We start from the raw sequence: 27581 nt of genomic DNA on the forward strand, positions 1-27581 counted from the left end.
AGGAAACTTATTGGAAGGACACCAAAGGCCCAGTGGATGACTGGAATCAGTGGATGACTGAAATCAGGCTCAAACAGGAGCGGGTGCCATGGCCTTTCCAGAACCTGGGACACAGGAGCCCCAGCAATAGCCTTGCAGCCAGAACAGCATGGGGAGAGAGGTCCCTGCTAGGGTGAAATGGCACATTAAATCCCAGGAGGTGGGCTGAGGCTGGGTGACATGCCCACTCTTGCTAGATATGGGTAGGGCCCCCCAGTAATTCCTTAAGAGGAAACCAGGAGGCAGCTGAGGAAAAGAAATTGCAAGCGGGGCAGATGACTGTCCACTACTGTGCTGTTACTCGGCATCTTGAAAGTCCTTTCCTGCTTTAAAATGAATGGACAGTGCTTGTCCCGTGAAAGCCTTTCAGGTTGCCATGTCCCCGCGCTGTTTGCTTCTATGAATGTCTATAAAACCAATGAACAATAATAAGGCAAACTGGAAGAAGACAATTAGGAGAACCAGTGGGTTATTAGTTGTCCCATTTCTGATGACATCACTGTGTAATAGTGGTTGTATTCGTTATCTATTGCTGTATGACATGTTACCGCAAACAGCATCTTGAAACAACACAGATTTACCATCTCACAGTTTCTGTGGGTCAGGAGCCCAGGAGCCGCTTAGCTGGGTTCTCTGCTTGGGGTCTCCTAGGGCTGCGATCAAGATGTCATTTGGAGTTGCAATCTCATCTGAGGCCTGACTGGGGAAAAATCCACGTGCAAGCTCCCTCAGGTTGTTGGCAGGATTCAGTTCCGTGTGGCTCTAGGTAGGACTGAGGATTTCATTTTCTTCTTAGTTTTAGCTGCAGGCTCCCCTCAGCTCCAAGAACACTGCCCATAATCCCTTGCTGTGTTGGGTTCCCCTAACTGGGTCACACTACAATCTTATGCGACGTAGGCACATAACCATGGACATATGATCACACATACACCATCCCCTTTACTGTAGCCTATTGGTTAGAAGGAAGACATAGGTCCCACCCACACTCAAGGGGAGGGGATCGCACAAGGGCATGAACACCAGAAAGTGGGGATTTGAGGGCAACCTTATGAATCTGTCCGACTGAGTGGGACGATCCCCAGAGCTGTCTTGAAGTCGAACATAGCTCGTTCTGTGCATCTGATTTCCCCAAACCTCAGTGCTGGGAAGGTACATCTTCATGTGAACCGATGTGGGGGGGAGCAGAATAACATCTTGGCCTCCAGTCTTTCTGGCTCAGCTTTAGGGGCGGGGAGGGGACGTAAGGCACTTCATTGCCTCAGAGCTACCATGACTGGGTTGGTTTCTCTCGGTTGTCTGGGTGTAGTTGAATCTAGTGGCCTCCACTGAACTGTATCTTTTGCCAGTATTTACCATCTGGCAAGTTACCATCTCCTTAGTGCGTGGAACTGCTTTCTTCATTGATGCGTGCATACATACGGTCTTCCTCTGCTATATTATAAGCACCTTAAAGGCAGGCACTATCTCTTATATCGGGAACCATTCACATGGATAAAAGCAAAGGCAGAGGTACTTTGGAAGAAATAGCTCATATTGGTTCTCTAGGGTGAAGGAAGGGGAGTCTCTAGGTCAATGTGAAAATCTGCTCCTAGCTATACTTGGTTGTGCAAACAAAACATGTATATTTGGGAGGGATGATCTTAGATTACCCCCAGTGTGCATGGTTCCCACTGAAGCAGCTAGGCAGGCGTGTGTTAGCAGATGGGTGACAGATAAAGAAGACCGGGACACTTGAGCCCTTCCATATTCTAGCAGTGTGATTCTGGACTCGCTGCTTTAACCCGTCAGCCTCGGTAACCTCGTGATTTTAGCGTATGGAGATAATGCCTTTGAAATGTATAGCACAGTGGCTAGCATAGAGGGAATATACAGGAAATAGATAACATGATGATCCTTTAAGACCCTGACCAGCGAAGGCCCGTGTCAACTGTGAAAGTGCAGTTCATCCCATAAAAGGGGGTCAAGGAGATGCACGCTTAACCCCTTGTAGCTCGTTCCTTCTCTTGGAGCTCATGGGGGTTTAGTGTGGTATTTCCTTGAGTAGATTAGAATCCCTGCTGCTGCTTTCCCATCCCCGAAGCCCGGCTCTTTGGAAAGGGTGGTGGGAGGCCTGGAACTGCCGCCCCTCTTCTGTAGATGGCAGGAGATGGGGTCGGATGCTGGTCGGGAGGATAAGGCGCACAGGGAGCGCCCCTGCTCTTGTCTTTCATGTCTAATCTCGCCAGGCATGGGAGAAAGGCCAGGAGACTCGGCCCGGTGTCTGGCAGAGCAACAACCTCTCCAAAGCCATTTTCACCACTGAGAAGTAGAGCCACAGGGAGGATCAAAAGGGGGAAGGAATGTAGGAACATTTTATAAACGTGGCACATCTAAAGGAACCCAGGAGGTACTGTCGTTACCAAGGATCTGCCTCCCCGGCTAGTGAGGTTCTCGTTTTCTCCCAACAGTGCCCGAACTGGCCAAATGAAAATGTGAAATACGTTTTAGAAAAGTTTTAATTTGAACAACTTATGATTAAAAATACACTTTATAAATAATTTTTCCATAGACTTGATTGAGGATTGTTGCAAACTTTACAAAAGGACACATGGCAACAAGAACAGATTAAAGGAATTACAAAAAATATAGCTATAGCCCTCCCATTTAAAAATACAACATTATACATCACAGCGTTTTCATGTGCAAAGGTGACGAGAATGCTGCATTGCGCATGTCACATAGTCACTCAAAGGGAAGTAAACTTGAATATGGTTACATTGCATAATAGTATCGGCACAGCTGAGACGATGAATCCTTTCCTCCGGAAGTTAATACACCTTAGTTCAACATTTTGCTTTTACCTGCTGGGACTGATGGCTGAAATTAGCTTAGTACAAATATGTGTGTGTGTGTGTGTGTGTGTGTGTGTGTGTGTGTGTGTGAGTACAAGTAGGAAAACAAGTGTCTGCTTTGAAATTAAGTAAACCCCCAACATATTTACAGTATTTTCGGAGAATGTGTTCTCCAAATCAGTCTGATCACATCTTCTCTGTTAAACAACTCTTTAGAAAATTAAACAGAGCCCAATCTATCAATTAATGGACATCCTCTGTTGAGACTTCCAGTTTTCGCTGTGGGACAAAGAGGGTTCCTACGGAGGTTTTATTAGCACCATCGAAATCCCCGCAGGACGGGCCTGTTGGCTTCACTGGTCCGCCTGGGGTCCGGAAGAAACTTTCGGCCACTGACTGTGACCCTTTGGGTGTCACTGGAACAGGCTGATTGGAAAGAGAGGAATAGGAAAAAGACGTCAAGTCTGCACAGATAGGTGTGGCCTACTAGCCTCGGAGGGCGGAACTGGAAGGGGCAAGGCACACGGCAGGAGCCTGGCATATTCTGCACCTATCCGGGAGGACTATAGGCTCTTTGGGTACTCCTCGTGGGTTTGGAAGGCAGCTAGGCTTTCAGTCTCCTCCTCCTCCCGTCCTTTCCCTCTCCAGGGAAGAGCAGCAAAAGCCAGTCTTCCATGATACTGATATCTGGGCCTTAATAACCCAAAGAAAAAAACGTCCATTAAATGGAAATGTTCTCACCTGTTGTGTCCCCGTCACAGCAACTGATTGTCCATTCGGTTGGTTGTGGCCTGGGACTGGAGAGTCGTACCTGGTGGCCTTTCCTTGCTGAGTGCCTGCATTGTCTGGTACGACACTAACAGCCTCTATTCTTGGAGACACGGGAACAGCTCCCGGGCTGGTGGATACCTGCACACTGGGAGAGAGGAGTCCCAAGTGCTGCAGGGTGAAGTTTACAATGGCTGAGCTCGGGTTCTGGACGGGAACGGGGTGGCTCGAAGTGAGAGCCGGGCTGTTCCCGACAGGGACGGCTGCCACGGAAGTTGGTGAGACCATTAGCTTCAAAGGTGTTACATGGAAAGAGGGAAAATTAACAGCAGTGAGTTCGGATGATGTCACCGGAATAACACCTGGAAAGAAAAGGGGGGAAGACATCTTAAAAGCACAGGCATTTGTCTGAGGAGCTTACAAGGCTTATGTGAACTGGAGCCTGATCACATTTGAATAGTGTTTTACGTACACTCACCTGTGATTGGGGAGCTGTAGATCCTGTGGTTTGGCGAAAGCGTACTTGAGTTTTCTTTACTAGATAGAATGGACTCTGCCCCCAGGGATGAGCACTGGGTGAGAGGGATTAGGTATCCTGATGGGAACAGGGTCTAAAAAACAAGGAAGGATTTATTTTACACACGAATATGGAAGGACAATGGCCATGCGCCTGTGCCAGGGCTCCTATCCCTCAGTGATGGTTTGTCTTATTAGACCGAAGCACCCAACGGTATGGGCTACAGGTGGGCCAGCCATATGGCTAGCGGAAGACAATATCCTTCCCTCCTAGCCCAACACTTGTTCTGATTTGCATAAGCCATTGGTTTCTTAAATGCTGTCTGTGGTCTTAGGCAGTGTCCTAAAGCTAGCAGGGAGCCTGCTTAGGGGTAGAATTTGCCTAGCACACCCCCTCACCCTGACATCCTAAGTCCCGCCAGCAGACTTTCTGGTATGATGTGGTGCCGTCAGAACCACATTTAATGCAGTTGGGCACCATAATGGCACAGCTCTATTATTATAGAATTGTTCTTGAATCACGTAGGGTGGTCATTTCCCAGGGTCTTCTGAGGAACCCTGGCTCCGTGGCCCTACTTGAATCATGGTCAAACAGGTCTCAGAAATGCTGACTTGAACAAAGGAAAATGGTGTCTTTATTAGAGAATTTCTGAGGGGCTTTGATGATGTCATGCATTGTAAATCTCCAAGGGGCATCCTTCCTGGCATGTAGCATTTCCCGGGCGATTTGGCAGCTAAATTTTTGGTAGTATTGGTATTCAAGGGAAGCATTTTAAGAAATGGTGATTTAGAGAAGGGGGTTGCCAAAATCACGGGCCAAAATGCGGCCTCCAGGCTAGTTTTGTGAATGAAATGGTATTGGAACCCAGCCATGCCCATTTATGTTCTGTCTAGAGCTGCTTGCTTATATTTTTACAATGGCAGAGTTGAATAGGCAGCACAGAGACCATATGGCCCGCAAAGCCAAAAATATTTACTATCCGGCCCTCTCCAGAAACAGTTTGCTGACCCCTCATAGAGAACTAAGTAATTCTACAACTATGCATTTTTTTCCCTAGTACTTTAGTTTCCAGTGATACCGAGCAAATGCTCTTAATAACATACAAACTAAAGGGCAGGGGCACCAGAGTTCAAAAACTACAGATAAAAAAGAGAGCTGGTTAGTTCATATCGCAGACCCAAATGTCATGTAGCAAAAGCTTTAGGCCATAAAGTCATAGTCGCAGCAGAAACGGCCAGTGTTGCGTTGCGTCTCCCCCACCAAGCCTGCTTGGGCTCTGCATTTCGCCAAGCAGACAGCCTGCCTGGGTGGCTGAACTGCCTGAAAAGTCTGTTTCCGCCTTACCACGAGCAGGCCTGGCAAAAGCTAAAAGCAGCTCTTGTAACCTGGGGGCCCTCCTTTTATCTTCCTCCAGATCTTTCTTCTCACCATTGTCCAAACAACAGTCTACGCTTTGATCTAGCTGTTAATGGGTCCCATCTTTTCCTTGGGAACCAGCGAATTCAGAATCTGCAATGCTCAGTGTTCCACGACACAGTTATTTATTTATTAATTTTGTTTCTTAAAGGTTTGGTACCGTTTCCATAGCTTTACTGGTTGGGTGTCTTGAAAGCTGCAAGAACAGAAACTTTTAATGGGTGGATTTAGGCATTTTATAAAGAGCTGTTCTTTGCTAACCATTAATCACACGCTCTCATGGTACAAGCTACTCTGGTTGCTGGTTTAATTCTTTCAAATCTTCAGCAAAACCTATAGTACTCTAATAATAATTATTTTTCCATTTTTACAAACTACATTCTTCACAAAATCTTTTAACCTATAATACCAATTGCTTTTTTAAAAAAATCAGAATTATTAACTAGCAGGTTGAATGAATTCGGTATATTTCAGCTTGCATGTTTCTCCTCTAGTCCTACATTAGCTCTCTTACCCCTTCCTTCCTGTTTCATCAGCCTGTTTTATTTTCACTACTTCTTATTCTTCACTACCTGACGTATTTGTGTTTATTTGTATACTGTCTTCTCTCCACCCGTGGAAGGGTAGATTCTCAGTAATGTTTGTTGAATGAATCGACACATGAATCTTTCATTTTCTTTGTTCAGCTCAGTCCATGCTAAAAAGAAATGGTCAGAATGGAGTCACAGAGACGAGAAAAGAAGCAGAGGGATGTGGAAAATCTATCCACCGAAAATCCTAATCCTGAATGACTAAGTGAGCAACAGGAGACCATTATTAAATCATATCCATTGGGCCCGAAGAGATTATGGACCTCCCAGAAAATTGAATCAAGCCAAAGCCTGGTGACTTCCCCCTTAGCATGTATATTAAATGCAAAATGATACTATGCTAAGATAATGGATGTTTTGAATGGTTACCATGAGGCCATCCTCGGGGAAGATTTGACAAACTCTAAAGCCTCTTTAATAACAACAGTTACAGATAATACCCTTCACCTTATACGGTGCCTTAAAAGGATCACAAGGCCCTTTATGTATATTATCAGGTAATAAATACACTTAACCTCACAAAAACTCTAACAGGGCCCTGGGGCAAGATTTCAAAAGCAACAGTCACCAAACGCAGGTGCTGGGTGCGATTTGATCCAGAACACAGTGCTTTACACCCAGGAGAGGATCATCAGGAAAAACTGGGGGAATAAATTCTCGATAGATGTGGAAAAATAAGATGCAGAGAAGTAAAATAGCTTGAGTTAATAGCAGGGACAAAATGAAAGATTAACTTCTGCCTCCACATTTAGTGGTGTTTATTTGGTGATAATGTCCTCCATATATAATTGTCCTGAGGGAGAAGAATTAGATAATGTATATTAAAGTGCCTAATACTTCTGGTAGGCATCTAATAAACGTTAATTCCTTCCTGAACTTAACTCCACCTAGGGAAAAAACGACCTGGAACATCAAAATCCCTAGAAGCCAATGCAGCAAATATACCTGCAATCTGCCAAGATAAGTTTGACTTTTCTATTACATAAAACAGACATTTTGGTTTAAATTTTAGGTGGAAAGTAAAAACAGAGGAAACAATTTCTCTGCCAGGCAACAGATGCCAGGTACATGACATCAAACAAACATTAGGCAGTGACTCAGAAAGCAAGAGTTACAGGAACCCTATGCATCCATCCATTCATTTGGGGTTACGTCTGCTTGTAAATTATTTCAGACTTTCATGACAGGTGTTTGCATTCCAGTATGTGACAGAGAAATGGACTTAAGGACAACCGCCCGTGGTGCTTTAAAAAGAGAGCAAATAATCCCTTCCTCCAAAGGTTAAAAATGTCCCTGCCGTCATCCCAGTCAGGGGATTAGCTGTCTGGGGCTTTGTTTGGATTCTGGGATGCTAAGGGACAGTGCCTTGTCTTCTGAGAAACTGCCCTTTGCTCTGGTAAATTTCACGAGCTACCGCATTCTCCTCTGATCAGCGCGGAGTTCCCAGAGCTTTACACAGTTCAAGGCTGTACTTACTGCGGAGACATTTTCAAGTCCTTTTAGGTCCTCTTTAAATTTCTTTTTGGAACCACTGTCCTCGAGCAGGCTTGTCCTCTTTGAGCCTCTTTCTCCAGCAGGCTCCTTGTCTCGGTTCTTGGCACCTGGTCTCTCGGGCACTGGCAGCAAGGTCCCGGGCCTTGTGGAGGCACTGGACTTGGCATCACTGGCTGCCTTCTCGGTGGTGGCATCTGCAGCGTCTTTTGATCTTGTAGCTTTACAAGAGGGGGTGGGGCAGACTGTGGGGCTCAGGCCTTGGGGTGGCGTCACGGTCTGGGCTTGGGCAGGCTGCAGGTAGATGGCATAGGACGGGCCTGAAGCGGCCTGAGGTAGGATCACTGGCACTGCGGGTGACAGCGGGCTAGGGATGAGGGGGACCACCCCCAGGGGCTGGATGAGGGATGGTGCCGTCAGGTCCAGCTCAGCATTTGCTGGGGTGTCCAGAGGGGCCACGGGGTTGCACTGCCCAGATCTCGCCAGCTGTACCTTCCCTTTCTTTCTGGGTTCACTAAGAGATAAGATTTCAAAACATGACATATTAGAAACACATTTTCTCTAAAATGTTCTGCCACTTTAGCCTGGCCCAGATTGAAGCCATGCATTTATGAAACTAGCAGATAGCGTCTATAATGACTGCCTAAGAGTTATAGACGAGATTATCTCGCCGGTTTCCAAGGCTAGTGCGTATTCTTGCATAAAATAAGTAATCCTAATGATGCAATGTAAAAATAATTCATTCTGCCACTAGAAAGTATTACTAACCTACCTTGATTGCTCTTCTAACTGCATTTTGCAAATAGCTGCGAGCTGAGCCATTTTACTTGGGAAGGGTGCCGAATTCTGAGAACTCTCAGCTGGTAAAAGAGAAAGGGAGTGGGTGGGTGTTGGTCAAAGCAAAAGAATAAATGCTCACACAGATAAAACATGACTGAAGTCAAAGGAACAGAACGCATGCACCTCCTCCCGGAATCACACAGCAGTGAAACGATAAAGCCCACCAATTACTTTTTATCGTTTCATTCATACATGAGTTAGGCTTCAAGTGGCCTGGGTATAAGGGTACTGAGACAGTTCTCTAACAAGTACTGTGGGGGATCAAGTAAGCTAAAGAATCAGATAAAAAGGAATTCTGAGCAGAGCCCCATGCGATTGAAAACATACCTTTGCTGGTCTTGATGGGGCTGCTGGGGGCAGAATTTATCTTCCTCCGGTCACTTTCTATGCTCTTTACCAGTTTGATAAGAGATGGGTGCCGAGTGAAGTTTGGTTTCCCACGCGTGGAGAAGAGGTTTTTGGCACAGTTGTCTTTCGAAGGACGCTTTGCTTCCAGATCTGAGTGGGGGAGAGGAAGGACTGGGCCACGGCCTGAAAGAGAAAAGGGCGGGGGGTCAAAACCTGGCCGGCTCGGCTTCTTTGTGGGAGACGAAGCCCAAGTGTAGTCCGAGATCGATTTTAGGAATGAAAGCATCAACAGTTACAGAGCACTGACTCTGGGGCAGACACTATCTGAAGGGCTTTAGGTACAAAACCTGGTTAATCTTATTTTAACTGAATTTGGTGGTAAGATTTCACACGTTAACATCTTTGAAACCCACTGCATCTTCAAACCAACCATGATGTGCTAGAGTATAATCATTAGTGGTTTCTCTGTCTTACAGATACAGACACAAAACTCTGCATCTTCTAATCCATGGAGTCCTAACCCGATGAAATATGGCAACCCTCATGGCGATGGATTGAGTATTTGGGCCCCTCAGGTCCACAGGTTGAAATCCCAACCCCTAATGCAGCGGTGTTAGGAGGTGGGGCCTTTGGGACGTGCTTAGGTCATGAGGGTGGAGCCCTCTTGAATAGGATTAGTGCTCTTATGAAAGAGGCCCCACAGTGCTCTCTAGTCCCTTCTACCATGTGAGGTTATGACAAAAAGACGGCCCTCTACAAAGCAGGCTCTGGCAGGACACTGAATTTGTTGGTGCCATGATCTCGGACTTCCCAGCCTCCAGAACCGTGAGAACTTCTGTCGTGGATAAGCCACCCAGTCTATGGTATTCGGTTATAGCAGCCTGAACAGAGTAAGACACTCTCAACAACTCCACCAGGTAAGTACTTCTGAGGAAATGCATCCGCATCTCAGAGACATTAACCCGCTGACCCTGGTGTCTCAGCTACTAGAACGTGGGCCTGGGATATGCACCCGTCAGTCTGGCCCCAGAGCCTGTACTCACAATCCCTGCACTAAGGGACCTCTCTCTGCGATTACAGGGGGCTCTTGACAAGTCCACATGGACACAGATTTTTTACCGTGCAGCATTGTAAATGCGTTTTCTTTTCCTTATGGATTTCCTTAGTAACATTTTCTTTTTTCTACTTTACTTCATTGTAAGAATATAACACCTGACACATATAACATACAACGTATTTGGTAATGGACTTGATGTTATTGTCAAGTCTTCCGGTCAATGATAGGCTGTTAGTAGTTAAGTTTTGGAGGAGTCAAAAGTCATATGCTGATTTCCGACTGCGCTCCTAAACGCCGCGCTGTTCAAGAGTGAAGGTATATTCAAAATCGCAATAACCTTGCAAAGGCACCACTGTTCTTCCCATTTTGCAGGTGAGGAAACAGCCTTGGAGATACAACTTACTCGAGGCCACACAGCTAATAAGTGGCTATGTTTCCCTCTGCCTCTGTGGCCCGTGTTCTCGCCACTTTAAACATTTCGGGGTGGGATCTTTGGTGGAATGTAAAATGTCAGAACCCCGGAGTGGAGAATGGAGACTAGAATACTGACACTGGAGTGAGTTCATTTCATGTTCTCAGTGCGTGTAGGCTCTGTTAGGGCCTTTCACACAGATTCTGCCTCTTGGGTACAGGGTAGGAGGCGTTCTGGACCTTGGGTTGCTGATGGAACCCATAGCCAAACTTTCCATATTGGCACTTATCTTTGTCTTTCCAACAACTTATATGTATGTTCTTTCCGTGTGCGAGTGTGGGCGGGGAGGGGAAGAGAGAATATCTCCCAATGCACATTAATTCAGAACAGTGAAGCAAGGAATGAAGGGAAGCAAGTACATACCACTGGGACTCGGACTGATTTCTGGGCCTGTCCATTTAAAAGCTGGTTTTCGGCCTCTTTCTTCTGTAACATGAACTTTCTTGATAAGATTCAGGCTACTCAGAACATTAGCTATATCATACAACCTCCTAATTTTTGCTGGAAAATAAAAGGTATATATACCACTTAATGGAATAATGAAAGATCAAAGGACTTCGCCTCGTAAGGACTTCATGTATATTCAAAGAGCTATCCTAGCCATCAACGTCAGACAGAGGAAAATGTGACTCTTTTAAGTTATTCTGGTGATACTGCTTTAATTCAAACAAAAAAAAATGGTTTTAAATATTGAAGAGACTTCAGTTGCTGCGGGTACTGAATTTTGAAATGACAACAGTTGAAGAAGGAAAAAGGAGTGTTCATGAGATCACCCTATCGGGAACTACGTTACAGATTTTTTAATGAAAAGTTCCCATTGCTGGGCATTTTCTAATGAGGATTCAGAAGAGTTTTATGAACAAAGAAAGCCCTGATGATAAACGCATTGCCTTCCTGCCTGTGACAGTTTATAACAATGAGATTTATTGACCATCGTGAGCATGGAAGATTCTATACCCCATCAAAATTTGTAAATTTTTACACTGTCCTTATGTTATATGCAAAGCAGAGATTGGTGAATTCTACAAATCTCACATATCTTAAGAGGTTTTGTTACTTCCAGCTTGAAAGTACAAAATGATAAAGTGGGCCCCTTCTTCATAGCCCGGCCAGAAGGTTCTGAATTCCCTGGGGACTCAGCAAACGACACATTTGCAGCTCCTGGAATGGTGTCTGATGCTGTGACTAACTGGTGGAATGGAGAGCTGAAAGCTGCCTGGTGAGTCAGAAAAAGCAGGCAGCCCATCAGTCGGACTGGGACGTGTTTTCTGAAATTGCACACCTCCCAAGCCAATTGCCGAGGGTATCGTTGCCTTTACCTTCGACTTAATTTTGTCTTTATAGAGACACTATCGAGCTGGGGATGTCTGAATATACTTTCGTGGGACTACAGCAGCTCTACAGGGATGGGGAAGGAGGCTGCTCCTGGGCCCTCCCCACAGCGGGTCCCCTGTTCAGGCTAGCCTTGTGCCCTGCGTGGATGTGGCCCCGGGAGCAGTGAGCACGCAGCAGGCAGCTCCCATCTGCTGAGCGCTTCTCTCCACATGCTTCTCCTCCTAGAGGCTCCGGCAAAGCCTGTCCCTAAGGTGTGGGCAGAGCTCCGTGTCCGGAGCCCAGTCCAGGCCCCTGTCCTACTTTGAGCGGGTCTGGCTGAAACCATTCTTTCAAAATGGCAAACCAACGGTGCTGCAGGTAGGTCACTTCTGGGAACGATTTTAGAAGAGTTATTTATACCCTTACATCTGAGAGCAGAGACCTGGGTTCCGGACCCACTTTACAATTTACTGCTCATTTAGACTTCCGGCATCAGAGTCCACATGTGCAAAGTGGGGAACTGTTGACAAGCCCAAGTGCCGGTAGTTATAAATAAGAGGAGTTATATACATTTCTTTGAATCCTACAAGTTAGCAAAAAACAGTATAATCATGACTTCTGGGGAAAAGTGAAGGTACAAAAGCATAATTAGAGAAGACGTCGGTATAACAAAGGTGTCTGGCAATCAGTTTATAAGTAAGATTTTATGGTTTACGAAGAGCCCCAAAAGTCCACAGCAGTCAAGACACTTACTTTTAAACTTGCTTCTATCCAGATCTTCCACGTGGTCTTCCCCAATTAAAATCTTGGCCGCGATTTCTAGGCTGACTATCTGAGGCGTTGACACCAAAAACAGCATCACAAATTTCTGGCTCATCACTCTTAAAGACTTATCTTTGCGGCTGTTTACAGAAGCTTTGGAGAAGGATGAGGATTAGAGAATTAAAATTCATGAAGGGACAAGTGACTTCTAAAGTAACAGGGCTAAAAATACCACAACCTGATCAGACAGTTGACAACTGCAGCATTTTAACATGTCAAAAGGTAGCAGTAGCCTCGTTAGAACAGCGTTCTGGAAGGAACCTTTGCCTCTAGGCCTCTGCGAAGTGCCGTGCAGCCCGGCTCTTCCAACCATCGCTCACCTGCCCGAAATTCCACTCCAGGGAGTTCGACGAAACACATGTCTGGGTGTCCGTTCTGGCCCGTGTTCGATTTGATGATATGATCCTCTATACTGTAAGTCTTACCGAAGTCAAACTCTTGCTCGTATTCCTTCTTTTTGATCATCGTGATTTGTTCAGCATACTTGTTCTCCTCCCCGACGCTTTTCAGAGTCCCGAGGGTTTTGTTGAGATTATGTCTCCCGTGCCAAGTGTACCTGTTTTTGGCAAGGCGGCTCACCATGTGTAAACTCTCTAGGACATTCACAATATCGTAAATGCGTCGCCGCTCAACATCTGCAAAGAATGAGCAATTGTACGTACTAGGATCAGATTTTGTAAGGTGTACGCAGCGGAGTAACTTTTTCTTCCATAGTCTATTGATCAGTGGGTCTGGATGACAGAACTAGATTTACACGCAGCAGAGAGTGTGAAGATGAGGAAGATAGGTTTCTGCTCTCATAGGGTACCAAGAATACAAATGAGAGAGGTAACGTTCACTGAGGGCCTACTATGTGCCACGCAGCTGGAGGAAGTGTCTACCGTAAACTGGTGAGGCAGGTGTTATTATTCACACTTAATGGATGAGGAAACAGCAGCTCAGCCTGGCTAGGCAGCTCACCCCAAGGTACAGAGCCAGTAAGTGGCAAAAGTAAGTCTTTACTACTCTAAATTCCACACGTTACAACCTGTTTTTTATATTACTCTTCAAAGCACACGTGTGCACGCACACACACAGAGCTGTCATATGATGGTTATAAGGCACTGAGATTTCTTGCTGTCCCTGGAACCTGCCAGATATGCCCTTGTCTGAAGGCCTTTGCAGCGGGCTACTCCTTCTGCCTGGAATCCCTGTTCCCGATGCCCTCACTGCTCCCCACCTCTGTTCTTTCAGGTTCTTACTTAAATGTCACTTTCTCAAGGAGCTCATCTGACCTGACCACCGAACTTAATGTTGCAAAGCACGCTCCCAGCACTCCTGGTTCCCTTTTGTTTTTGCCACAGCATGGCTTACCTTCTAACATACATTATTATCACTTGCTCGCTATGTGCGTTGTATAATACCTATCATTATCTCTCTTTACTGTCTGTCCTTTGCATACTGACCTCTTAGGCCCCACGAGAAAGTAGGTTCCACAAGAGGGAAGATTTTGTTCTTGTCATTCACGGATGTCATCCCAAGCTTTTACAACAGTGCCTGGCACACAGTAGGCGGTCAAGAGCTACTTGCTGAATTAAAGGTACAGCCTCCACAGCTGTAATTAAGGATATGTGTCTCGCTGAATCTGAATGGCACATTCTTAAAATGTGAAATCAAGTTGATAGTTATCAACATGCATTTGAGGAGTAACACTTTCTTGGAGCAGTGGTAGCTCTACGTTAAAATATTCTGCATCATTCTGCAGTTTCCCATTATCATATTTCATGATGACAAAGGTATCCCAAATTTGCCACAGACGCCTTTTTAGCCGTCACTAGGTTCAAGCGTCTGAAGAAAGGAGTGAAGGGGCAGGAGGAACACAGTAACTTTCGCCAAACACAAACGTTGGTCTGAGTGGCAGGGAGCGCTAAAGCCCGGCTTCCACTCACAGAAGCGCATCCCCAACCTGTGGACACACCGTTCCTCAGCCCAGCTCCTCCAGGAGAGAACCGAGACAGAAGTTCCAAGTTGTAGCTGTTTTTGCAACAAGTCCTAAAACAATGTTGCCTTCCTTTACAGCTCCCGAGCTGTCGAAAGGCAATGAGAAGCAAATCTCCATTGTGATTCTTTCCTTCTGCTTGAGGACTCCCTGAAACTGGAAACTCTCGGCCTTCATTCTTAAATTAATAGGGCTTCAGAGATTTATCATTCCCACGTGGCATTACTGTGTCATTACACACACTGGCTAGATGAGTGTGGGTCTGAAGGAACAAGTCCACGGAGTCATTTTAACTATTAACCATCTCCGTGAGCGCTCTGCGTACTTACTCAGTTCCTCGGCGACTTCGTCAAGACAGATGTCATTATTCACAGCGGGGTTGGGATAGTTAGGATAGCGTGCTAAGAACTTATGACACAGCAATCCTAAACTTTTCTCTTTTCGACTTGGTTGGGATTTCTCGTATTCGTCTCCAGATAAGTGTTCCTACGGAAGAAGAGGTAAATGATGTCTGAACCGGAAATAAAGTTTGACAGGTTTATTAGGGTCCTCTGCACTCGAGGGCTAACACGATTAGCTTCAACAGCTGCAAAATGAGGGGAAAAGGTGGGGGGAGAAACTGCCTGGCAGATCTAAAAAGGAAGCTTGAACCGAAAATAAGTCAAAGGCTCAGAATTCCTAGTGCTGTATTTGAGGGAGTCCAAACCTTTCCCATGCTCTGAAGCAGACTAATAAGAGTCTGTAGGTGGCAATGCTTTATATTGCTGGCACTTTTGTAACAGCCCCCATAGCTCCCCCTCCCTCCCCCTACACACACACACACACACACACACACGCACGCACACGCACACACACACACACACACACACACACGGGCGCGTGCGCCCACCCACCAGTTTCCACCCAGTCTTCTGCAAACCTACATGTAAACAATCTTTGGCCTCAGGTAATCCATTTCTGCTGTCAAACAACCCTCTTTTCTGATCTCTGTTTCGGATCTCTGGGCTGACGGCACTGATGAGCATTTTCAGGTTGGCTGTTGGCGTCCACGGTTCTCCCTGGGAGATTTCCTTGGGCTTGGTGGGTGTGGTCAAAGGGCCAAAGTCAGGCTGGATCTCCGTCAACAGTATGTTTGCTGCAGTAGATTCCTTCAGAGGTGTTTTCATGAGTCCTCTTTTATGTGGCTCAAAAAAGAGATTTTCCTGGTTTAAAACAAGTAAATAATTAAATCAACTATAAAACAGGACTTATCAGATAGCTTTTGATTCCAGCAATTGTACAATAAATAGAATATTGCTAAGGAAAACATACCTAATGACGTTGGAGAGTCGATTAAATTAGTTTAACTGTCTCTCAATGATCGCTTGACACTTACTGTCTTTTTACTAGCTAAATTTCCATTTACAATCTTGTAGTAAAGCACAGAATTAAATTTTTCTTCTTATGTTCCAAGAATTAAAAAAAAAAACCTTGAAGGTCTAATTTTAAAATCTTTTGGACATAATTTTTGATTTAGAGAAGTGTTGCAGGTAGTATAGAGAGTTCTCATGTACCTTTCACTCAGCTTCCCCTAATATGACTGATAATTTTAGGTGATCCCAAACTCCTAGGAGTGACTTTTACACATGACACTGCAATAAGTTAAGGCCTGTATGGCAGAAACCACATCCCATTCTTCTGTGTATCCACCTGGCCAATGGCTGCATGCACTGAATGCTCAATAGAACACCACTGATGTGGAAGAGTCAGAAAGCCATGGAGACAAGGGTGACGGCTAGCCTACGGACAAACTTATAAGCAAAATCTAGTAGGGAGCAAAATCCAGAGTGTCTAAGAGCTAAGAAAAGTCTGCTCTTTCAATATTTACCCCTCTCACTTTATTATTTTTTTTCTAAGATTTTATTTACTTATTTGAGAGATTGAGAAAGGGAGAGACCGAGCACAAGTAGGGGGGAGGAGCAGAGGGAGAGGGAGAAGCAGGCTCCCCGCTGAGCAGGGAGCCCAACACAGGGCTCTATCCCAGGACCCTGGGATCATGACCCAAGCTGAAGGCAGATGCCTAACCACCTGAGCCACCCAGGTGTCCCTTCCCCTCTCACTTTACAGAAGGAAAAATGCAGCCCAGAGAGAGAAAATCAGGTAGCCAAAGTCACAAAGCTAGTTCCTGGCAGAGGCACGAGGGTAAATTAATAGCAGCACAGATAAGACGAATGGAGACTATGTTTCTTCTTCTACTTGTGGCCACTGAGGACTTCACACATTCTTACTACCTATGGCTATTTTAGAGAAAATGCTTGCAATGGCAATAAGTGAAAGAACACAGAGACTCACTAATTCCTCAATGATTTTAGGAACAAAGATTAATGGGACTGTTTAACATGTCTGTGACTCCTTGGGATTTATCAACTGCTTTTCCATTTGTAATTTTCACCAAATCCTGTAGTCCTATTCTGCAGAAGAGGAGACCCTGGCTGAGAGAGGTTGCACAGGCCTTGAACCTGAATATCCTCAGTCCCACTATGGTGTTCTTACATGGCAATCAGTGTGGTGGATGTAATGGGAGACCCGCCTAAGAGTGTGCACCTGAGAGGTGCTGACCCACGACTGGCATTTCTCTAAAGGCTGCTGTCCTTTGCCTCAGACTATCAGAAAAGATAGCAATTCTCTTATTTGATTAATATCTAAACCTTTGAGGAACTTTCCTTTTTTCATTTTTTAACCTATCCGTAGTTGGACACCAGTCAAGACACCCCTACTGACAATTCTTTTGTTATTTTACAAAATGTCTAGCTCACAAATAGAGTGTTGTGGCCCCCAAATTTAAGAAGCTGGTAGAAAATTATCTTAAAAAGAAATCCAATCTCAAATCATATCAAATGCCCTCTCTGAATTCTAATTGTTTGAGAATTCTGAGAAATATCATAATTCTGCTAACAAATTTTATTACTCTTAAAAGTACCTTTTCTGTCTGCTGATCTCATTGAGACTTCCGTTTGAAATCAAACCATTAAAAACTTTGTATTGCTTTACCTCTGGCCAAACTCTTCAACTCTTTAAAAATTAAATTTCCCTTCCTTCTGGGTTTTTACAGAAGCTAACTAAAAAGGGATGTGGCCTTAATAAGATATTGGATATGGAAAACTTATGGGGTTAAATCAGGATGATATTGCATTTAAAACTGCGAGGAGGAATACTAAAGTTAAAAAGGTACCTTTTCATTCTCCATTCTGTAAATTTTTCATACATTTAGAGTTTCTTTAAAAATGAAAAATCTGGAGTTTCTCCCAACACCCTGATGGTTTAAGTAGTCCAATCAATTCTATTAAAAAGTTTATTTTCCTTAAAAAGAAAAGGAAATAGAAAAAGTTAAAGAAAAATAAAACCAGGAGATCCGTTGAATATTCCCTCATGGACACCACAGGCCACTTAAACAAAGACTAATGAAAAATCACAAATTACATTTACATTTTATTCCCGACCAGAGATCGTCCTACTGGGCAGAGAACTCCATCAAACGCCAATAAATTCCTTCAGTAAACCGATCTGCTGTCATGAGGTTTAAAGCAAACCACGGAACTTCCAGTGACAGTCCTCTCCCACCTTTAGAGAAGGCGCGCCATTCTCCGGACCCCACCAAATGGACCGTAGTAAGCACAAGCACCCACCTGTTCACAGGTCAGGGCGCGGGACTCAGCGCCCCAGCCCTGGTTCCAGCTGAGCAGACGCGACCCCAAGCATCTCGACAAAAGTCTGCATCTAGATGCCTGAATTTTTCCCCTGACACACACGTGCACAGGGTCAGCAGTAAAGTCTTGGGAAATAGCTTGATAGGAAACTTACAAATTCAGTTCTTAAGCTCCAAAAGTACTCTGGGTATTTAAAGAGCGCCTTATGATTAAGACTTTTCCTTTTTTTAAGACATCCTTAAAGATGCAAAGCGCTGTGTACTCTCAATTCTGGTGGCCGGTTCACGCCACGATGTTGGATCTCACCAAGGAGGCTGCATTTGTTGAGTAAAGCAACCAGGTACAGTCCCCCTGCCGCCACCCGCTCCGCGCCTCGCGCACTTCCCCCTCGGCTCGGCCAGCTACCCCTCCCCCCGGGCCCAGTCCGCGCGCCACCAGCCCTGCAGTTCCCGGACAGCATCTTCGCGGTTCCCAGGGCAACGATTCCTAACCAATCAGAGAGCTGGACGCGGGCCTGCGATTGGTTAGCGGCGCCAGGGGCGGGTCCGGACCTTCCGCCTTCGATTTAAAAATTTGGCGCGGAAAGCCGGACCGTGGCCGGCACCGCCCCTTAGCTGCGCGGGGCTTGAGCGCGGGCAAACCCGAGCCCGGAACCACCGTATCCCCGCCCCTCCCCCTCGCTCGCCCCCTCCCCTCTGCGCGGGAGCTCAGCTCCTCCCTCCACGGCCCCCGGCGGAGCGAGAGGCGGGAAACGGCCGTCTCTGCCGCTACCCTCACGATCCCTCTCCCGGTGCCGGGCCGACTGGGCGCCGCATCCCTCTGCGTCCCGCTGACCTGTCAGTTCACCTCACGGTTGGAGCCGGCGGGGCTGAGCGGGGACTCCTCGGCGCCCCTTCCCCGCTCAGGTCCGGGAGCCCGCGTGTCGGGCCGTCAGTCGGTCCTCACGCCGCGCCGAGGTGGGTGCCGCGGAGGGAAACGCCGGGACCGGCACTGGCGGGCCGGCGGGCGGGCAGAGGGAGCGTGACCGTCCAGGAGCAGTCAAGCCCCCGATTTGAAATTAACCCGCTCCCGGCGCGAGCAGATCCCGCGGGCTGGGAGGGCCGCTCCCCTCCCCCACGCCCGCTCTTCCCGGCCCCGGACCCCGCGCGCCAATCGGAGCCTCCAGACAGGAGCCGGCGGCGAATCAGGGTGTAGGCACCGCCCTCCGGTCCCGCCTCCACGAAGAGTTGGGGGAAAAGTTCAGCAACTTTTTTTTTTCCTTTTTTTTTTTTTTCCCTAATACCCCCTCCCCTTGCTAAAGTTGGGGAATGAAGTTTGGCTTTCCCGGAGCATGAGGGCTGAGACGGCGGGCGCTCTGCGATTCCCGGTCTAGCAGCCCCACTCCCTGTCCAGCTCCGGATCCACTCACCTGCCCTCCGGACCCCAGCCGGGACCATTCCCCCTTCCATCTCTGGCATGTATTATTGTGCTGCCCACCACCTGCCCCATGGCTTCTAGAAACTGGTGTGTAGAGGGAGAAGCTTGACCAACTGGTGCCAAAACTCTATGGGCGTGGGGTCTCGGCCGAGATGGGAGAACTCAGGTGTAGGAGGAGGAGTAGTAAGGTTGAAAACCCGCCAAGCCTGTTCCGGGCGTCCGCCGTCTTCCCTCTCGTGGTCTCCCACCCGCTCCTCCCTTTCCCCTCCCTTGTCTTCTTCCCTCGCTTTCCCCTCGTTTTCCGGTTTCCGAGCCTCGGACAGCTTCAGCATGGGATATTCTTGAGTTCTAGATTAATAGCAGGATCGGAAGACGCTCTAGTCCAAAGCCCTCGTTTAGCAGACAGGGAAACCGAGGCCCGGGGCGGCAGAGCTGCCTTGCCTGTGCTGGGATTGTGTGCTCCCGTGTTGGCTTGCCCCGCGGTTCTCTGCCTTCAAGCGTTTCCCCTTTTCTGGGGACCTGTACTGGAGTTGCGGTACGGCTTGTATTGCCCAACCGCGCCTAGATCAGGGCGCCCATCTCCCGACGGTTTGGTTTGAGCTCTTCCCCCTCTTTTGTCGTCTCGCGTCTCTAAGCTCCAGCAAGGCCCAGGTCCACGATCTCCCATGCCCACTCATGTGTCCGTGAATCACCAGGGCTGCCTTGCAGAGCGGGCCATTCTCATATTCCCGAACGCAGTATAAGGGCGGGGATGTTGTGATATAGAGGCTGGGGTCGCGGTGCTGCCCCCACCGCCCATAGGGCCGGGGCGTCCGGGGTGCGAACGGTGGTCTTTTCTGCCCGCGGATTGCGACCCTGGGGTGCGCAGGGGCTGTGGTGCCCCTGTCCTCCCTCGCCGCCAGCCGGGGGCGGGGGGGGGGGGCACTGGCCACATTGACCAAAGGGAAGTGTTGCTCAGAGGGCACTTCTGCCTGAAAGTCCACATTTTGGGAGGCTGTGCAGAACGTCTCAGATTTAAACTAAAGCGAAGGTCATTGGGCAGAGGTCTCACCACGGACGGCACTAAGCGGGGGGTTGTTCTTGAGCCCGGGCACACCTTTTCTGGAACAAGGTGTGCTTAAACATGCTGCAGAAGGGGGGCAGATGGTGTTTCTGCTGCAGCCACTATCAATTTCCCGGATTGTTGTCCCCCTGCCCCCCATACCAAGCGCTTATAGTAGTGCTCCCGCTCCCCTGTGTTCAGAGGCGGCAGCTAGCGGATTCACATCTGATCTACATGGCCATTTGATGCCCCAGAGGTCTGAGTGCCAAGGACCTGCAAGGCAAACAGTGCAAGGAGCAGCCACCTCTGGTGACACTGCACAGATGGCATCTCATTTAATCCTCAGCACAGGTGTTCACCACGGGCTAGGAAAGTGAAGCAGAGCGTTTTACAGTCACGGTCCCTAAGACTGTACTTTCAGGGATCATTTCTATAGTTTGTTACAGTCATGGTCCCTAAGTGGCAGGGCTGGAATTGGAAGCGGAATCTGTTTACTCCTAAGGGCTTTCCACTGAAAGCTGTGTTCTTCGCTGGGCTGTGGCAGCCCTCACCTACTTCACAGGGTAGTTGTGTCCCACTTTATAGAGAGGAAAACTGAGGTGCAAAAGGGTTAATGATGGCCAAGTTAGCTATAGAGTCAGAATTGGAATCCAGGTCTACCTGCTCCCAGTTCATATACCCAGTTTCGTTGCCTCTGGAAGTTCCTACGAAAACAATGCTGGTGACACTGGAGACGTCTTTAAGCATCTACCCCTCCCCATACTCCAGCATAACCCAATAATAGGAAAAGTGGGATATAGTAATGCTTATTTGAATGACAACTGTCATATCTTATTGAAGCATGTGAAATTTAAATCCAAGTCACTGGCTGATGAAAAGTAGCTCTACTAAGAGCGAAATGTACTAATTTTAAAGTCGTAACAGATCTTTTATGGAAAAGTAATGAAAAAGCAAGCCGAAGCATTTCCATGCGACACTGTCTCGTGTGTTGATGTGAAATTCAGCACGGATATAAAGGGAAGCTGTAAGACTACTGAAAACTTTCATGTTCACTACATAGCCGAGAAGGAAGGAGGAGGGGACAAGTTTGAAATCTCTTTTTGTTACTTTCCCATCCAACATGTTTTCCATTTACTAGTTATAAAATCCAAGGGAATATTCATTCGTTCCTTTTTTTTGGGTCTTTCGTTCACCATGTTGGGTAATCTGTGTCTCACTGAAGTTAGACCAGTTTTTCAACTCTCCGCATATGGTTTGCACAACTTGGAGGGTGAGGTGTTGTGTAATACGTTAAGCACGAAAAAAAGGAGAAAAGAAGTAAGGGGAAAAGACGAGTGTCATCTGAGGTGTCTAGATTCAAAGGACAGGTTCGGGATTTGGGAATCCTGCTTTTTCATCATCACCAGAGCCACACACGGGTGGCCAGGTATGAAAAGAGCAGCTCCCTGCCTCCAACCAGGCGGGTCCAGGGGAGAGAGGGAGGTGCTCTAGCTCCTGCGCTCCTAGACCTTTTTCATCTTGCTGCCCCACTTCCCAAGTTCGACCCAGTGGGACAAGGCGGGGTGGTGCTTTTTTCGGCAGCATAGGGAGTTGCCACGGCCACCACAAAACAGCTGTCAAGAGCTTTAAATGGCACAAATCCCCATGTGCTGGGTTAGATCGCAGCTGCTCCCGATCAGATCTCAGTCCTCCCGGGTTCTTTTAACTAGTTAGTTACTCTGCCCCCACATGGATTGTGCCGGGTCCAATCTGGGCAGGGTTTAAGTGGGCAGGTAGAAGGGACCCAGGAGATGGGACAGCCCAGAGCTGGAGCTGGCTTGTGCCCACCATGGAGCTAGATGGGGTCGGAGCCTGCTGGCAATGGCAGGCAGCTGGGTAAGAAGTCCCCTTCAGCTCTTCCGGACTTCCTTTGGGAAACCTCACTCAACGGATGTGCCCTGGGTGGGTATTTGCAGCCCCGGACTCAGCTGCAACAGCAACAGTTGCTGCCATATATCGAGCAATTAGCACATCTAAATTTTTTAAATGCTTTGGGGATAATTGAACACAAAATCCCGAGGACCTTTTATAGAATTGGAGTCTGAGTTCTGTCCTCGTTGTATTACTGTAGCATGTGATGTTAAAATTGTCACAGAGCTGAGGATCATGTAGTCTTAGTGCTTCTTTGTAGATGGGAAGAACCCATTTTTTTCCAGGTTCTAGAACATTAAAAATGTATATATACCAAAAAGAAAAGTATATCTACAGATTCCTGGGAGTGGGGACCAGGAATTTATTACATGAAAAAGTCCCAATCAAAGGAGGAATCCTATCACCTCCCTGATCAGTGATTATTACCCTTTGTTTGAAGTCTGGTAATGAAGGGTAGCCGTTCTGATCTCCTTCAGAAGGCAGATTCCTCACCTCCTGTCTCCATCACAGCCTTGCACACCCACATCTCTTACAGACACCCCTCCTACACCACTGTGAGCTCCTGGAGGACAGAGAGAGGGACTTCCTTATCTCTCTCTCCCCCCGGTGCCCAGCTAGGTGCCTGGCCCAGAGCAGGGGCTCGATAAATGTTGGTTCATTGAATAAGGCCCTAGTTTTACGTGCCATCTCCCCAAGACCAGGAGATACCCTGTCTTTTAACCTCTTTATCATCAGGGCCAAGTTCAATGCCCAACACCTACTTGGTTCTCAGTGTTGAAGAAAATGAACTCATAATTATCACCCTTCAAAACTTTTTTTTTACTTTAGCTATTTCCACCCCCCTCCCATACTTGTGACTCTGTTTTCTCTATTCATTTACTAACGCATAGTATCCTGAATGCCCACTATGCTCCCAAGCCCTGAGTTAGGTGCTCTGTGTATACAGGTGAGTGAAAGAGGCAAAGTCCTTGTCCTTTTGGAATTTACAGTCAAGCAGTAGAACATTGTCTGACACAAATGTTAACTACTATTATTATTACTATTATTTTGTTTTTCTCCTGTAACCGCGAGACCTCTCTGCTACTCCCCAATTTAGCAAACGTGACTTTTTTCTATGTTCCTCCTCTATTGTACTAACTTATTTGGTTAGCTTTCTGTAGGTGTTTTTCATCCCTAGGAACCCATGTTCTGTTCTTTCCCCCTTTCAGCCACATGTATGGGTCACTTGCTCTGAGCCCGGGGACTGCTGGGCACCTGCCACAGGCACAGCAGCTGCCCTCAGGTCATAGCAACAAGGCCAGCTTTTCACTCACCACTCTTCTTTCTCGTTTTCTTTTCCAGGGACATGGCCTTCATTCGGAGAAGTTGTTTGCTTTTCCGAGCCTGTCAAACTGCTGCTTCAGAGTCCCTGGAGGAGGCCTGGTTTCTCTCGGAGTGATCACTGAAGTCAGCTTAAGTGAGTTAGGTAAACCTTGGCCGGCTCTCAGTTGTGTCTTGGAGTGGGGAGCCCGGAAGACAGGGCAGGCTCCTGATCAGCCAAGGCAGGCTTGGGGGGCATCGCCCCACAGGGTTACAGGCAGTCACCGAGCCCTCCAGCGTCCCACTGCTTCCTTTAGCAGGTGTCTGTCTTCTCCCACCTTGGCACTTGTGAATTCCCCTTAAACTCCTGGTTTCCAGATCTGGTCTGACCTAATATATCCCACAACACCCAGATAGAATTTGGTAGAATTCAGCGGCTCACTGTGCTGCTTTCTCATACAGTACAGAGACTGACTCGGACATACATGATTCATTTTGTCGGCAAAACACTTAGGATCTTCCGAAAAGAAGTAGATAGCTCCCCTCTCAGCTTTTACTGCAAATGCTCGATAAAAACTCACAGTATTTTTCAGTATGGAAATCGGTTGCAGTAATTGCATTTGAATCTGCCCACAAAACGGATAGTTTTACATGTGCTTTTTAAATAGCACTAAGCTTCATTCCAAATTCAATCTTTGAAATAAGAATCTGGAATTGTTTTTAAGCTGCTTTGAATAATGCAAAATGACACTTTTTTTTTATTAAAAAAGGGAAAGATACTGGTTAACCAAAATTTTTAGATGCCCGTTATTTTGGCGTCACTGTGAAAATGTCCTATCTGTGTCATATCCTAGATGGCCACCTCCGAGGGAAACTCAGGGTTTGGAGAAGGGAGAGGCATCCTCTAGTCCGTTATCTTCTTGGAATGAGGACAGGATGTGGATACAAGTCAGGACTTTGGAGGGAAATGGACCTTGATTCAAAGTCACCTCATCATGACATCTGTGTGACCCTAGGTAAATTACTTAACCTCTCTGAGCCCCACATTCCCCTCACCGAAATAGGGATCAAAATACCCAGCTTGAAGGGTTGTGGTCGGGTGAGATGGGATAATGGACATAAAGGACTGAGCACAACTTCTGCACATTTGGGTAAGTACTAAGTGATATACGTTATTATAATCCAGACAAATCCACGTTCATTTTTGTTTTTATATTTTCTGGTTGCAATCACTCTGGGGAAAGAGATTCCCAGGAGGCAGACTGGCCAGGAAATCATTCCTCCTGACCACCTGGCTCTGCCTTCTCTGCCCCCTCCTGCTGTCTCCCTCCGTCCCTGGCTACAGGGCAGCTGTGCTCAGAGCTCAGCTGTGGGGGCAGGTCTTTAGAAACCCACAAGCAGCGGTCTGCTTTAGCTCTTTTTTTTTTTTTTTTGGATTTAATTTATAGAAATGCTTGAGAAAGATATAGTGGACAAGAAAACATACTCTAAGATAACATACTCTTATCTCTTAGTAGAGTTAGTAAGTGCGTCATAATTTAAGGTTTCTTGTCTAGTTTGTTGGCTCTACTAGGACATATTGCCTTTCCTGCTCTCTGCTGTTCTGTATCTCTGTACCTCCCAGCACAGACACATCTTATCTGCTCTAAGCACGGCCTGGGACACAGAATTGGATTTGGTTAATCCTGGCCCACTGGCTTAGAACCCAAAGACTCTGGTTCTTGCCCTGGCTGTGGTACCTGCTAGCTCTGTGACCTAGGGCAAGCCATGGACCTCTCTGAACCTCAGATTCCTTTTCTGTGAAAGGGGCTGGCAATGTCAGTGACCGTAAAGACTTCATTGATGGTGTGGGACCAACTGAGGCAACAAATGTAAAAAAAAAAAAAAAGTTTGAAAAGATTAATTGTTATTTGATTATAAGGAAATCGTCTCTTTAAGATAATCCAGTATCTTGCTAGCTTATTGATTTCCACCATAGGAACTGTCACGTGCTGTGTGATCGTAGACACGTCACCCAACTCCTGGGCTGTAGTCATCTCCCCTGTGATACGGGGGGAGCAGACTTGCTTACTGGAATCTTCCAACATGGTATGATTCAATGCTATTGCTGAGTTCACCTTGGAAACTGGAAGAGGCACAGGCTTTGAAGTCTGACAGACTGACAGACAGACTGACAGCCTGCTTCATAGCTTGCTGTGTTTTTGGTTTTTTGGGCCCTTACAGGATTGTCTCAGAGGGGTCTGGGTATTTTTGAAAACTTCAGAGTAGTTTGGCTGAAGGGCAGCTTTGCCTGCAATAAGACATCAGCTGTGCGCAGAGCTCTGCAGTGACAGAAAATGGATCAGACCAAGATTTAGGCCTGTAATTTCCAAACTCCGGGCGCTCATTTGATAGAACCACTTTGCTTTGGCATGCTGAATTTTTGTTGCCTAAATAACAGCACTCCCTCCAAGACCCGGGATGGTTTATTGGTCCCTTTGCCGTTTTGCTGCTCTCGAGGTATGGCTCCGGCATTTCAGACAGTCCTGCCCCCCTGGCCCCTGGCCCAGGGCCCTGCAGCTGTGTCAATAGGCCTTTGAAGTTCACACACCCCAGCTGACTGATCAGCAGCCCCTGGGATCATCTTCCCGTTTGTCACAGGAAATCAGGAAAGGTATGTGGAAGCTGGTGTTGCCTGAGAGGCGCGAGAAAGAAAACGATGGGGTCCTGGAGGAGAATATAGGAGGAATGTATCCAAATTCAGGGTCCAATTCCATTTAGCAGGCATTATTCCTCACTGCTCTTTCTCCTTCTGGCCCCAAAGCCATACGTGGAGCTGGTTTCTTTTTAACCGGTGCTTTTCCGGGGTTCTAACACAGTGACAGGATGTCGTGACGGCGGTGCTTCTGCAAGATCTGGCAAGAGCTTCTGAATAATCATAACGTGAATATTTGCTCAGCAGAATTTGAGTGCAGAGTATTATTCAATATTTTTGTATCCTCTCTTTGGGGGCCCTGGCAGTCTTTCGTTCGGCATTTACTCTGCGCTCTCTTTGGGCGGGAACTTTGCGGGTGCTTTACGGTTTCATCACATTATTCTCTTAGTTAGTCTTCACATCCATGAGAAGTATGTTGTTTTTATCCCTATTTTGAAAATGAGAAAAGCTCTGGGAGGTTAAAACTGGCTGAGGGTAATACAGCTAGCAAATGGCATAGCAGGTATCCCCAACTCTTCCACTCTTAAGCCCATGTTCGGAACTTCTGCTCTAGGCAACTGGGAATCGGAGTCTTTCAAGGACCAGCAAGCCTCCTTTTCTGTCCACGCAACTCACATTCAAAACTGTACGGTCATCTCCTCCTCCTCCTTATCCTTGCTCTGCACAGCCTCTTGGTCACCGAGTCCTGTCATTTTCCTTTCCCAATGTCCCTGGCATTTCTTTTCATTCTTACCCTGTTACTGCATGCTTGGACGGTTGCAGTAGCCTCCTAGCTCACATTCTCACCAGGCTTTTTCTCTTCCATCCTTTCTGGCTCACCTGCCAGAATCATCTTCCTTGAACACTGCTTTGTCCTAAAATGTGTCATTTAAAATGTTCCAGGGACTTTCCATGGCTCATAGGATAAAGTTAATACTCAGGGCTTGAAATCGAGAACCACCCCTCTACTTCCCACCTCCAGCCATAAATGACCTCAAAGCTGCTTTCTGGCCTTACCCATCACTTCTGGCAATAACTTGATGTTGCCTTGGATCTTTTTTTTTTTAATG

At 46.9% G+C, this 27581-nt stretch overlaps 1 protein-coding gene and 1 long non-coding RNA gene across 3 annotated transcripts in view; one reads left to right on the forward strand and one right to left on the reverse strand.

Annotated features, from left to right (window-relative positions):
• Positions 1-2910: 2910 nt before the first annotated feature.
• E2F8 (E2F transcription factor 8) lies at positions 2911-19219 on the reverse strand. Its single transcript, XM_057317356.1, has 13 exons — positions 19004-19219; positions 17695-17822; positions 15407-15685; positions 14813-14969; positions 12826-13140; positions 12437-12598; positions 10733-10870; positions 8820-9023; positions 8425-8512; positions 7638-8166; positions 4117-4249; positions 3612-4000; positions 2911-3296 (listed from the first exon to the last, which is right to left on the reverse strand). The coding sequence occupies exons 2-13, from the start codon at positions 17707-17709 to the stop codon at positions 3114-3116; spliced, it is 2592 nt and encodes an 863-aa protein (XP_057173339.1). The 5' UTR covers positions 17710-17822; positions 19004-19219; the 3' UTR covers positions 2911-3113.
• LOC130544651 (uncharacterized) overlaps positions 9314-27581 on the forward strand; it is a 29626-nt gene continuing 11358 nt past the window's right edge. Inside the window, exons 1-3 of one of the 2 annotated variants that reach the window (XR_008961081.1) lie at positions 9314-9757; positions 23880-24003; positions 24692-24853. This is a non-coding gene — a long non-coding RNA (uncharacterized LOC130544651). The remainder of the gene's footprint in view (positions 9758-23879; positions 24004-24691; positions 24854-27581) is intronic. The other variant, XR_008961080.1, reaches the window with a different exon arrangement.

This window comes from Ursus arctos, unplaced genomic scaffold (genome assembly GCF_023065955.2).
Source record: "Ursus arctos isolate Adak ecotype North America unplaced genomic scaffold, UrsArc2.0 scaffold_23, whole genome shotgun sequence".
Taxonomy (NCBI): domain Eukaryota; kingdom Metazoa; phylum Chordata; class Mammalia; order Carnivora; family Ursidae; genus Ursus; species Ursus arctos.